This window comes from Carcharhinus amblyrhynchos, chromosome 10 (genome assembly GCF_965287045.1).
Source record: "Carcharhinus amblyrhynchos chromosome 10, sCarAmb.v2.hapA, whole genome shotgun sequence".
Classification (NCBI taxonomy): domain Eukaryota; kingdom Metazoa; phylum Chordata; class Chondrichthyes; order Carcharhiniformes; family Carcharhinidae; genus Carcharhinus; species Carcharhinus amblyrhynchos.
Genome location: NC_137333.1, coordinates 103,979,235 through 103,993,164, shown reverse-complemented (window position 1 = coordinate 103,993,164; position 13,930 = coordinate 103,979,235). Strand labels below are relative to the sequence as shown.

Genomic DNA, 13,930 nt, shown 5'->3' with positions numbered 1-13,930 from the left:
AACACCTTTGGTGGGCCTCAATGGAGTGTTTTCCCCTCAAGGACTTCCCTTTCACATGGGGCAGTCCCCTCCTACTCTCCCCCTTCCTCCTGCCCATAGGTCTGCCCCCTCATGACCCGTCCCGGCATCTCCATCAAGAGCCCTAGTTGCCTCTCCCCCACACTCCCAGCCCTGGGTCATCACTTCCATAAGAGCTGGGAAGTAGGCCATTCGCCCCATCGAGTCTGTTCTGGCATTCAATGAGATCATGACTGATCTGATACGACAATCTTCAACTCTATTTTCCCACCTTATCTCCATAACCCTTGACTCTCCGCTGTGAGACACCATTGCCCCCCACCCCCATCCCGGACTCTGGAAGTTAGAATCAGGGTCTGCTGGTAGTCCCAGTCCTGGCCACATCCACCACGGGCTCTCTGGGGAACTACAGCCCTGCCGGCCAATCAGATAGGCTGGAATTCCTCTGGGGCGGGACTACTCTCTCCAGCCAATTAACTGGCAGTGGGTTTGCTGAGGTCACCAGGGATGCATTTCACACTGAATCTTCGGAAACTCCTGCCCCAAGAGTGGTCCATGTTCCTGTACAAGATTAACAGGAATCCTCTGACTTTTAAACCCACACGTTACTAACCCAGCCCTCTGAATAGCTAAGACAAACCCCACGGATTTCTGCCTGTGCTTTTGTGGCTCAGAATCTCGGGCGTAGCTACTATTATTTATATCCATTACACAAGTAAGTGAGTTTGGAAACCCAGAAGCCAAAATCTGAGTTAATGATTGTCTCTTGTCCTTTATTATGATACACTCTCAACCCTGTGTTTACCAATGCCCCTCAATCCCACTGTGTCAGGAACAGTCCTGATCTCTTTGATTAAGGTGGAAAGTTACTCGTGTACCACGTGACTGTTAACCCTTTACAACACAAATATAGATCTCTCCAGGGTGAGGGGATTACATGGAGGAAAGAGGGAAGGGATTGTTAATTTAGTTTACTGCTTATCAAGTGAATTGAGTGAACTTTCTTCTCTTCCTTTCTCCAGTCCTGCTCCCGTTCTCTGCCTCCCCTCCTTCCTTCATTTCTTTCATCCACCATCCCTCGCTTTCTTCATAAAATCCTTATGTGCAGAAGGAGGCCCTTTGGCTCATTGAGGCTTCACCCACTCTCCACGGGTGCATTCTATCCAGGCCCGATCCCCGTAATCCCACACACTAATTCCTACTTATCTCCCTAACTAGCACATCTTTGGACTGTGGGAGGAAACCGGGGCACCCGGAGGGAACCCGCGCAGACATGGGGAGAATGTGCAGCCTCCACACAGACAGTCGCCTGAGGCCAGATTTGAACCCGGATCCCTGGGGCTTGTGAGTCAACAGTGCTAACCACTGTGCCACCATGCCATTTTGCTGTTTCTTTGAATCCTGCTTCTTCTGGTACGATAACGTAGATTTTCGCCTGTTTCCATAGCTAGTAAATCCTGGAACAGGTTACTAGTTTGTCAGCAGGTGGCTTATAGCTTGAGGGGCGCCACGCCACGTCAAGCGTGGCTGGCCAGAATTCTCTCCTAGTCTTACCACTATCCTTTGGCATGTTTGGAAGGGTTTTGCAGGTTGACAGACTCAAGCTGTATGGCCACATTATGAACACATTGAAATGAAATTGCAAATACTGAAATGTTGGCCAGAGTTCTCTGGCCATTCACATGGTCGGGATTCTCCAGTCTCATCGGCAGCGCCATGGAAATTGGAAATTCCCACTGATAGCGACGAGACCAGAGAATCCCACCGCTAGCAAACAACACACCACCTCCCACTCCTGGAAAACACATGGCTGGGAGGCAGGAGAGCCCCACTCATGATGTCTGGTCGGTAATGAATTCTGGATGTGAAGTGACCACAAGAAACTACAAAGGGTCATGAACGAAGCCCAGTCCATCATTCAAACCAGCCTCCCATCCATTGACTCTGTCTACACTTCCCGCTGCCTTGAGAAAGCAGCCAACATAATTAAGGACCCAACGCACCCCAGACATTCTCTCTTCCGTCTTCTTCCATCGGGAAAAGGATACAAAAGTCTGAGGACAAGTACCAACTGACTCAAAAACAGCTTCTTCCCTGCTGCCATCAGACTTTTGTTAGCACTACCATTAGACAGTGGTTAGCACTGCTGCTTCACAGCGCTAGGGACCCAAGTTCGATTCCCGGCTTGGGTCACTGTCTGTGTCGTGTTTGCACATTCTCCCCGTGTCTGTGGGGGTTTCCTCTGGGTGCTCAGGTTTCTTCCCATATTCTGAAAGACGTGCTGCTTAGGTGCATTGACCCAAACAGGTGCTGGACTGTGGCGACTAGGGGAATTTCACAGTAACTTCATTGCAGTGTTAATGTAAGCCGTACTTGTGACTAATACTAAAATTAGCTTTAACTTTACTCTTACTTTCTTTGAATGGACTTACCTCGCATCAAGTTGATCTTTCTCTACACCCTAGCTATGACTGTAACATTACATTGTGCATTCTCTCCTTTCCTTTTCTATGAATGGTATGCTTTGTCTGAACAGTGGGCAAGAGACAATACATTTTACTGTATACTAATACATGTGACAATAATAAATCAAGTTTGGCACATTGAGAAAGAGAAAGAAAAATCAATCAACAGCTTTGAAATGTGTTTAAGAAGGGTAGGTTGGGTGGAGAGAAGAATTCACAAAGCAATACAGAACGAGAATAAGCAAACTCTTAAATAATATCAAAAACAGACAGAGTTGTCTAATCAGAAGTGTTGGAATGCCAAAGCACCACTGGAAAAATTAATGGAGGAACAAGAAGCCAACAGCTAAGGAAGGAGCTAGACAAGATTAAAGACTAGTCTAACCAGAGCTCCAACAGCAAGATCATCCACTGTCATCAGGAACCATGGGCGTCCACATCACACAGCCTGACTCTCAGGAGACAATGAGCGGATTCTCCAACCTCACCCACAACTGGGATTCTCCAGTCCCGCTGCAGTGAACAGATATTTGTCAGAGCATTTGATTCTCCATTCTCATTGGCAAGTAGCAGTGGGACGGGAATGGCTGGAAAATTCTGTCCGATGGTTGCTCAGAGGACGTTCCTCTGTCAGGTGCGTTGGGCTCTTTTACTCTGGTAAAGGCACTCTACAAATGTAAGTTCTCAAGGAGAATGTAGCATGAAATTATAACTTCTTATCCTTTATGGAAAACACATTGATCTATTCATTAATTTCCCAAGGGAAAAGTAGGACAAATTTCTAATCTGTTGCGGTTGGAAATTGAAGTGAATGCATTTTAACTAAACGTTGCAATCATCTTGTTCATGGGGTGTTAGAACTAATCTCCTTCCCATCTGGATTTTCATATTCGCAAGTTTCACTCTGTGGGGTAGAACAGAGTTATGGCTCAAAATCAAACCTCATATTTTTGAGAACAAACCAGTTGAATACAGTGCAGGTAAGCGTGAATGTGTTAATGCAGATGTGTAGTTAAATGGTTGCTATTACATTATATTACATTGTTCATTATGCTTTATTCATCTTTGATGCCATCATTACAGTGAATCTTTAATGAGCGCAGTCAGGGGTTGGTAACACTGCATAATCAATGGTTCCTTTGTCACGTTGGATGGTTACATCAAGATACAAAGAATATTCTGTCAGGGCTGTGTACTCGATAATATAATTGGAATAATTACATATATTCTGCGGCACGGTGGCTCAGTGGTTAGCACTGTTGCCTCACAGCGCCAGAGACCCAGGTTCAATTCCCGGCTTGGGTTACTGTCTATGTGGAGTTTGCACATTCTCCCCGTGTCTGCATGGGCTTCCTCTGGGTGCTCCAGTTTCCTCCCACGGTCCAAAGATGTGCAGGTTAGGTGCATTGGCCATGCTAGATTCTCCCTCAGTGTACCCGAATAGGCGCTGGAGTGTGGCAACTAGGGGATTTTCACAGTAACTTCAATACAGTGTGAACGTAAGCCTACTTGTAACACTAATAAATAAACTTTATCTTAGTTTGAAGTGCTTTAGCAATATCTTCTTTATCCAGAGAATGGTGAAAATGTGGAACTGGTGACCACAGTTGAATTGGATCTACCTCGCACAAAGTTGATCTTTCTCGACACCCTAGCTATGACTGTAACGCTACATTCTGCACTCTCCCAACCTTCTAGATGAACAGTATGCTTTGTCTGTATAGCACGCAAGAAACAATACTTTTCACTGTATGTTAATACACGTGGCAATAATAAATCAAATCAAATTACAAGGCATTCTATTCCCATTGGCAGGAGGATCGAGAATGAGAGGGCACAGAGTTAAGGTAAGTGGCAAAAGAAGCAATGGCGACACGGGGAGAATCTGCTTCACACAGCGAATGATTCAGGCATCGAGGCCAGGAGCATCTGAAACCAACTCCGCAAGCCAGAGTCCTGACTGCCAAAACAAATCTTCTTCATCCAGCTCAAGAAAGAACAAAGGAAAGACTTCAGAGACGCCCTGAAGGCTCGCCACAAGAAATGCAACGTAGGCATCAACACCTGGGAGACCCTTGCTTAGAAGAGACCTACCTGGAGGAACCTCCTGACTGAAGGGTTACAATTTTTCAAGGACACCTGATATTAAGAGGGAGCCCAGAAAAGGAGCCTGAGAAAGGAATGGCAGTGATCTAGAGTCCAAGAACCGAATCCACCTCCCGGAAACATCTGCCAAGTGCACAGTCAATGATGCAGCTCTAAGATCAGGCACCAACAGAACCCATGACCAGTGACACAGAGTTTATTAGGTGGACAATCACACTCATTAGCCAGTGATCACGGAAGAAGAAGGAGATTAGTAGCTGGAATGCACTGTTTGAGAATGTGGGAGAGGCAGGTTCAATCTAGGCATTCAAAAGGGATTTCCACATCTATCTGTAAAGGAAGAATATGCAGGGTTAGGGGACAAAGGCTGGGGTAAATGACATTGTATATTTGGACAGCTGGCATGCACAGGATAGTCTGAAAGGCACTCTTAAATAATGCAACAGTTCTGTGATTATGTGATGAACCGAGTGACCTGCTCTATTTCTTATCATTCTCTTCTGAATCCTTAAATCCCTGAAAAAATCTAACAGTTTTTGCCTCTATTATAAACACTTCTTTCATTTGTTCATTCCAGTCTTTCGCCGGAAACAGACCTTTCCTTTTATTCTCTGCTTTTCATTCCTTTCCTGACCCTGGACTGAGGACAATGAGTAGTATACTCTACAACCAATCAATGATGCGTCCAGACTGTTTTCCCCAAGATGTACGAGAATATTTTGTTCAGCTAAACCTTTATAACAACTGTTTTATTACAAAGTGGTTAGGATCTGGAATGTATTGTCTGAGAGTGTGGTGGAGACAGATTTACACGGTGAGTGGTTAGGATCTGGAATGTACTGTCTGAGAGTGTGGTGGAGACAGATTCACACAGCGAGTGGTTAGGATCTGGAATGTACTGTCTGAGAGTGAGGTGGAGACAGATTCACACAGTGAATGGTTAGGATCTGGAATGTACTGTCTAAGAGTGTGGTGGAGACAGATTCACACAGCGAGTGGTTAGGATCTAGGATGTACTGTCTGAGAGTGTGGTGGAGACAGATTCACACAGCGAGTGGTTAGGATCTGGAATGTACTGTCTGAGAGTGTGGTGGAGACAAATTCACACAGTGAGTGGTTAAGATCTGGAATGTACTGTCTGAGAGTGTGGTGAGACAGATTCACACAGCGAGTGGTTAAGATCTGGAATATACTGTCTGAGAGTGTGGTGGAGACAGATTCACATAGTGAGTGGTTAGGATCTGGAATGTACTGTCTGAGAGTGTGGTGGAGAGGGATTCACACAGTGAGTGGTTAGGATCTGGTGTCTGAGAGTGTGGTGGAGAGGGATTCACACCGTGAATGGTTAGGATCTGGAATGTACTGTCTGAGAGTGTGGTGGAGACAGATTCACACAGCGAGTGGTTAAGATCTGGAATGTACTGTCTGAGAGTGTGGTGAAACAGATTCACACAGCGAGTGGCTAAGATCTGGAATATACTGTCTGAGAGTGTGGTGGAGACAGATTCACATAGTGAGTGGTTAGGATCTGGAATGTGCTGTCTGAGAGTGTGGTGGAGAGGGATTCACACAGCGAGTGGTTAGGATCTGGTATGTACAGAGGTAAGGGTTGTCCCTAAGCCAATGTGCATTTGTCTATAAAGGCCTGGGCAATCTTTATGACCTCTTGATCAGAATGCTGAGCAGCAAAGCAGGGCTAATCCAGTGCAGCCTAATTCCCAAACACTGAAAACTCTTCCTGATGTGCTGCGATGGCAATGTCTATATTTTTTGGACTTTCTCCAATGCTTTTTTTGGCTGCTTATATTGTGTAACTGAATGTACTTTTAGCATTGACACTCAGTAGGTTATATTCTGCTTTAAGTAGCTATGTACCCATGGTGTGAATCTGTTAGTGTTTAGTTTATACATCACCCATTGCTTTATTTTGTTTTGGATCCTTGATCTTTGTTGGTTTTGAGAGGGATGACTCAATGCTTTCCCATACAGATTCCACAGTAAATATATTTGAGAGGAGCAGAATAAACAGAAGCTGAGGGATGCAAGGTCATTTCAAGTATATTGATCTGAGAAAGAGGAAGTTAAAATTGCCCTTTTCTTTAAACCCTTTGTCCCCGGTCACTTTTTTTAAAATGAAGTTTATTTATTAGTCACAAGTAAGGCTTACATTAACACTGCAATGAAGTTACTGTGAAAATCCCCTGGTTACCACGCCTGTTCAGGTCAATGCACCCTAACCAGCATGTCTTCTAGAACGTGGGAGGAAACTGGAGCACCCGGAGGAAACCCACGCAGACATGGGGAGAATGTGCAAACTCCACACAGACAGTGACCCAAGCCAGGAATCGAAGCCGGGTGCCTGGCGCTGTGAAGCAGCAGTGCTAACCACTGTGCTACCGTGCCATCCCATGTTCCTGAATATTCTGCACAGAATCAGCTGCAGCTCAAAGTAGCCCTCTTGCGTGTTGCGTTAGAGGGGGGAGATGGCAGCACTGGGGTAATGTCACCAGACCAGTCATCCAGAGCCCTAGGCTAACGCTTTTGGAACCTGGGTTTAAATCCCATCATGGCAACTAGTGGGATTTAAATTCATAAAATCTGGATTATGACAAAGAACAAAGAACAGTGCAGCACAGGAACAGGCCCTTCGGCCCTCCAAGCCTGTACTGATCATGATGCCTGCCTAAACTATGCACTTACGGAATCGTATCCTTTCACTCCCATCCTATTCATATATTCGTCTCGATGCCTCTTAAATGCCACGGTTGTTCCTGTTCCCACCACCTCCACAGGCAGTGCGTTCCAGACATTCACCACCCACTGTGTAAAAAACTTGCCTCACACATCTCCTCGAAACTTTTCCCCACACACCTGAAACCTATGTTCCCTAATACTTGACTTTTCTATCCTAGCAAAGAGCATGACTCTGTCCAAGACCACAAGAAACTGCAAAGGGTCGTGAATGAAGTCCAGTCCATCACGCAAACCAGCCTCCCATCTATTGACTCTGTCTACACTTTCCGCTGTCTCGGAAAAGCAGCCAGCATAATTAAGGACCCCACGCACCCTTGACATTCCCTCTTTTACCTTCCTCCGTCCGGAAAAAGATACAAAAGTCTGAAATCACGTACCAACCGACTCAAGAACATCTTCCCTGCTGCCATCAGACTTTTGAATGGACTTACCTTCCATTAAGTTGACCTTTCTCTACACCCTAACTATGACTGTTCCGCACTGTCTCTTTCCCTTCTCTATGAATGGTATGGTTTGTCCGTATACTGCACAGGAAACAATACTTTTCACTATATATTAAGACATGTGACAATAATAAATCAAATCAAATCAAATCAGCACAGGTCAGGGATCACAGGGGTAACGGGGAAATGGAAAAGCTTTCTGAAAAGGAATTAAATGCAGAGGAGATGGGAGAATGGCACTAAGCAAACTGATCATTCTGAATGCCAGTGCAGACTTGATGGGCTGAATGGCCTCCTTCTGCTCTGTATCTATTCTGGGAATAATTCTGGAACTTGATGTGAGTTAAGATGTGGCCAAAATTTCCAATGACCTCAAGTTTATAGAAGATTGAATGGAGGAGAGCAGCCAGGAGTAGGTTGGAATAATTGAGTGTGGAGGTGAGGAAGGTAGGAATGAGGGTGTGACCTCCCAGGCGAATCTCTCCCTCCTCTTCAATAATTCAAGCAGGACCAGGGAGGAAAACCCCTGATCCCATTAACAACAGAACACTGACTGAGGATCCAGTTGCACTGAGTAAATATTACCAGCAGAGGCCAGGCTGCAACCACTTATGGCTTTGACAGTTCCCCAAGCTTTCAAAATTGCTCTTAACATTTCCCCTTTTCAACTTTTCTTTCAGTTGGACTGTTTAGAAAAAAATGTTTCTTCTGGTTGCTTTCTATTAAGATTCCTGTGCTGTTTAATGCTCTTCAGGGTCAGAGCAAATGGAATTTTAGTATTTATTGCGAAAGGAATAAAGTATAAAAGTAAGGAAGTGTTACTGCCACTGTACAAAACATTAGTGAGACTGCGCCTGGAGGATGGTGTACAGTTTTGGTCCCCTTACTTGAGCAGGAACGCAGTTGCATTGGAGGCAGTTGAAAGGAAGTTCACTAGATTGATTCCAGAGATGAGGGGTTTGTCGTATGAAGAGGGTTTGGGTAGTTTAGGTCCACACTCTCTGGAATTTAGAAGAATGAGAGTAGATCTAATTGAGGTATACAATATGCTAAAGGGGATGACGGGTAGATATGGGGAGGATGTTTCCTCTAGTGGGGCACCCTAGAACAAAAGGTCATCGTTTCAGGATGAGGGCAGACTTAAAACAGAGATGAGGAGAAACTACTTCTCTCAAAGAGTTGTGAGTCTGTGGAATTCACTACCCCAAAGTACGGTGGATGTTAGCACATTGAGTAAATTTAAGGAGGAGTTAGACAGATTTTTATTTAGTGACGGGTTGAAGGGATAACAGGCTGACAAGTGGAGTTGAGGCCAAGATGAGATCAGCCATGATCATATTGAATGGCGGAGCAGGCTCGAGGGGCCGAATGGTCACTCCTGCCCCTAGGTCTATGTTCTTATGAACCACAAGTCAAAGGTTCCTCGACTTACCTAGTGATCATATTACAGGATTAGTACAACAGTGGAGTTCTTGTGGTGCAGTGGGTAGTGTCCCTGCCTCTGATCCAGGTTCAAGTCCCATTCCAGGACTTGATGGCCATGGAAGGTGCGTTCATAATGTGACCAAATAGGTTGTGTCTCAACCTGTAAATCCTTCCAATATGCCAATGGCAAGCGGTAAGAACAGGAGAGGTTCCTGGTCAGCTGTTTGATGGAAAGGACATTGGAGCCTCCGCCATCATGTGAATATGTACGTCGTCACAACAACTCGAAGTCTTGGGGAGGGAGGGTGCGGGTACGCTAGTTAGATAGTGTGGATCAGATTGGTACTGACAGCTTGGGGAGGATTTGGGGCCTGTTGTGAATAGAACAGAAATTCAGATCAGATTGTAGTTTAAGGATGGGAGATTTCAGTTTTTAAACTTCTCTGATTAAAATCTAATGTCAGCTATTGTCGATGGACTTGTCACCCAGAGACCTATCTCCGGGGACATGGGTTCAAATCGTGCCATGGCAGCTGATAGTAATAATTCAGTTAATAAGTTTGGAGTAACGGTGAACATGAAACTACCATCAATTTTTGTAAAAAACCCATCATCTGGTTCACTAATGGCCCTTTAGGGAAGGAAATCTGCCATCCTTACCAGGTCTGGCCTACATGACACTCCAAACCCACGGCAATGTAATTGACTCTTAACTGACTCTGATATGGTTGACCAAGCCGCTCAGTTCAAGGGCAATTAGGAACAGGCAACAAATTTTTGTTTTCCCATTGATGCCCACATCCCATGAAAGAAAAATGTGGAAAATGGTGTTCCACAAGGAGTTGATGCCAGGACTATGGCGATCCATCATTTTACAAAAGCAATTTGAATATAAAGACAGCATCAAACTAATTTAACAGTGCCTGGATATCAATTTCCTGCTAGATCCTTCTAGAAATATAGGAATATAGAAACTAGAAGCAGGAGTAGGCCATTTGGCCCTTCGAGCCTGCTCCACCATTCATTTCATTCAAAAATACAAAAGTCTGAGGTCATGTACCAACCGACTCAAGAACAGCTTCTTCCCTGCTGCCATCAGATTTTTGAATGGACTTACCACATGTTAAGTTGATCTTTTTCTACACCCTAGCTATGACTGTAACACTACATTCTGCACCCTCTCCTTTCCTTCTCTATGTACAGTGTATTTTGTATAGCATGCAATACATGTGAAAATAATAAACCGAATCAAATCAAATTTTGATCATGGCTGATCATCGAATTCAATATCCTGATCCCACTTTCCCCCCATATCCCTTGATCCCTTTAGCCCTAAGAGGTGTATCTAATTTAGAAACATCTCTTTTCCAATGGGGCAGCACAGTGGTACAGTGGTTAGCACTGCTGCCCCTCAGCTTCAGGGACACAGGTTCGATTCCTGGCTTGCGCACTGCCTGTGTGGAGTCTCTCTGTGTCTGTGTGGATTTCCTTCGGGTGCTCTGGTTTCCACCCACAGTCCAAAGATGTGCAGGTTAGGTGGATTGGCCATGCTAAGTTGCCCCTTAGTGTTAGGGGGACTAGCTAGGATAAATGCATGGGGTTCTGGGTGGGATTATGATTGGTGCAGACTTGATAGACTGAATGGTCTTCTTCTGCACTGTATGATTGGGCACGGAATGCCCTGCCTGCAGCAGTAGTGGACTCGCCAACTTTAAGGGCATTCAAATGGTCATAGGCATATGGATTATATTGGAATAGTTTAGGTTAGAAGGTCATTAAATTAGTTCCACTGGTCGGCGCAACATCGAGGGCCGAAGGGCCTGTACTGCGCTGAAATGTTCTATGTTCTATCTCAGCCTTGCCCTTCTGAACTATCTAATTACTTTCATTCCCCTGATCATACCCCACCCAACCCTGCAAACTTTGCCTTTTCAGATATTTCCCCAATTCCCTTTTTGAAAGTTAGGATTGAATCTGGTTGCAATGCTCTTTGGGGCAGCCCATTTCAGATTACAGCAAGCTGCTGTCAGCTTTCTTCTTCACATCCCTCCCTCTGTATCTTTGATCAGCTATTTTAAAACTGTGTCTTCTGGTTATGCACGGTCCCACTCATGCCCATACCAGTGGAAACAATTTCTCCTCAAGTGCTCAACAGAAAACCTTCTTAATTTTCAACACCTCTATAAAATCTTGCTGAAAAGAGAGACATGTTGCCGAAACTTTTTATCTTTCACTCATCAGGACAAACACAAGAATACCAAAGTTCAAACAACCACCACAATTTATACTACAGGAGAAAATGCTGATTGGTTGGCAAGTCTGATTGGCTGAGGTGTTGCCATGGAGATAATATCGGGGAAGCTATGGGTTTCCCAAGCTCCTGGGTAATTCAAAAAAAGGCTCAAGGCTTGAACATATTCCTTTTTTGCAGAGAATCTGTCCTGAATGTGTATCTTCTAGCAAGCATCAATGAGCCATTTCACAAAAGCAAATGATTATCGATCTGATTACAACCTCTTTTCACTCTTCCCTTGACCTTTCTTTGCTCTCAGCAGAAGAGGCAATGGCCAAGTGGTACTTTTGCTAGATTATTAATCCAGAAACTCAGCTAATGTTTCAGAGACCCGGGTTCAAATCCCACCAAGGCAGCTGGTGGAATTTGAATTCAATTAAAAACATTTGGAATTAAGAAAAAACTGTTGATCATTGGCAAAACCCATCTTGTTCACCAATGTCCTTTAGGGAAGGAAATCTGTCGTCCGTACCTGATCTGGCCTACATGTGAGTCCAGAGCTACAACAATGTGGTTGACTCTCAACTGCCCTCGGGCAACTAGGGACGGGCAATAAGTGTTGGCCAACTACCAATAACCATGTCCCATGAACGAATAAAAAGAAGAATCCCAGCTCCTGCCTCACCTCTGGTACTATTCCAGCTAATCATTTCTGCACCCTGTCCAAAGCTTTCCCAAAGTGTGGCGTCCAGATTTTGACACAATCCTCCAGACGAAGCCCAACTGATTGATCAAGTTTCCATGTAACTTACCAGCGGGAGAGTACTGCTTGAATAACTAGGCACAGTAAGAAGTCTCACAACCAGGTTAAAGTCCAACAGGTTTATTTGGAATCACTAGCTTTCGAAACACTGCCCCTTCATTTCTAACCCTCCACTCACCTGATGAAGGGGCAGTGCTCCGAAAGCTCGTGATTCCAAATAAACCTGTTGGAATTTTACCTGGTTCTGAGACTTCTTACTGTGTTCACCCCAGACCAACGCTGGCATCTCCACATCATAAATAACTAGAAATTGTCTCTCAGGCATAAGAAACCAAACACAGAGAACAACTGCAAGTCTGCAAGGGTTGAGATTCAGTATTCCTCTTGTTTCCCCTGGAGTTGTGAGAGAGAGAGAGTATTTTGATACTCACATTAATGGGAAAGTAGTCGCGTAAGTAACACCACAATCTTAAACTCCGGAGGAAGCGAGAGCTGCGGCCCCCTCGGTATGGTGTGTTGCGGTCCCAGAACCACCATGTTGCGTACAGCACGGGCACGAACCACAAGTGTGTGAAGAGAAGGACGATGAAGAGAGCAATGCAGCATTGAGCTGTGGAATGAAGAAAGAAACTTGACAGGCACACATCTCTAAAACATGCCCTAAAGTTAATCCCACTTTGATTAAAGGAGTAAAGGCCCTGCAATTGTACAGGGCCTTGGTGAGACCACACCTGAGCATTGGGTTTTTCTCTCCTTATCTAAAGAAGGATATACTTTCCATAGAGAGAGGGCAATGAAGGTTCACCAGAATAATCCCTGCAATGGCAGGAAAGATTGAGGAAATTGGGTCTGTATTCCCTAGAGTTACAAAGAATGAGAGCTGACCTATTTTTATAGAGTTTGACAGGTCAATTGCAGTTTCCCCTGGATGGTAAGTCTAGAGCCAAGGGACAGAGCCTTGGAATGAGGGAAAGGCCATTTAAGATTGAGGTGAAGAGGAATTTTTTCACTCAGAGGTAAAAACTGTAAATGCTTATTTATTAGTGTCACAGGTAAGGCTTACATTAACACTGCAATGAAGTTACTGTGAAAATCCCCTAGTTGCCACACTCCAGTGCCTGTTCAAGTACACCGAGGGAAAATTTAGTACAGCCAATGTACCTAACCAGCACACCTTTCAAACTGTGATAGGAAACTGGAACACCCGAAGGAAACCCATGCAGATACAGGGAAAATGTGCAAACTCCATTCAGACAGTGACCCAAGCTGGGAATTCGAACATGGGTCCTTGGCACTGCGAGCAGTTGTGCTAACCACTGTGCCACCATGCTGCCCCAGGATGGTGAGCCTTTGGAATTCCCTACCTTAGAGAGCTGTGGAAACTCAACCATTAGCAACATGGTTGGCACGGTGGTTAGCATTGCTGCCTCACAGCACAAGGGATCCGGGTTCAGTTACAGCCTTGGGTCATTGTCTGTATGGAGTTTGCACATTCTCCCCGTGTTTGTGTTGGTTTCCTTTGGGTGCTCCGGTTTCCTCCCACAGTCCAAAGGTATGTAGATTAGGGTGATTGGCTATGCTAAATTGATCCTAGTGCCAGGGGGATTTGCAGGGTAAATACGTGGGGTTACGGGGATTGGGCTTGGGTGGGATTGTTGTCGGTGCAGACTCGATGGGCCAAATGACCTCCTTCTGCACTGTAGGGATTCTATGATTCATTGAG

The 13,930-nt window shown here is 45.0% G+C and overlaps 1 protein-coding gene across 1 annotated transcript in view; it reads right to left on the bottom strand.

Annotated features, from left to right (window-relative positions):
- mogat2 (monoacylglycerol O-acyltransferase 2) overlaps positions 1-13,930 on the bottom strand; it is a 40,350-nt gene that overhangs the window by 23,842 nt on the left and 2,578 nt on the right. Inside the window, exon 2 of the mRNA XM_080197987.1 lies at positions 12,639-12,817. Coding sequence (XP_080054113.1) covers positions 12,639-12,817 — 179 coding nt within the window. The remainder of the gene's footprint in view (positions 1-12,638; positions 12,818-13,930) is intronic.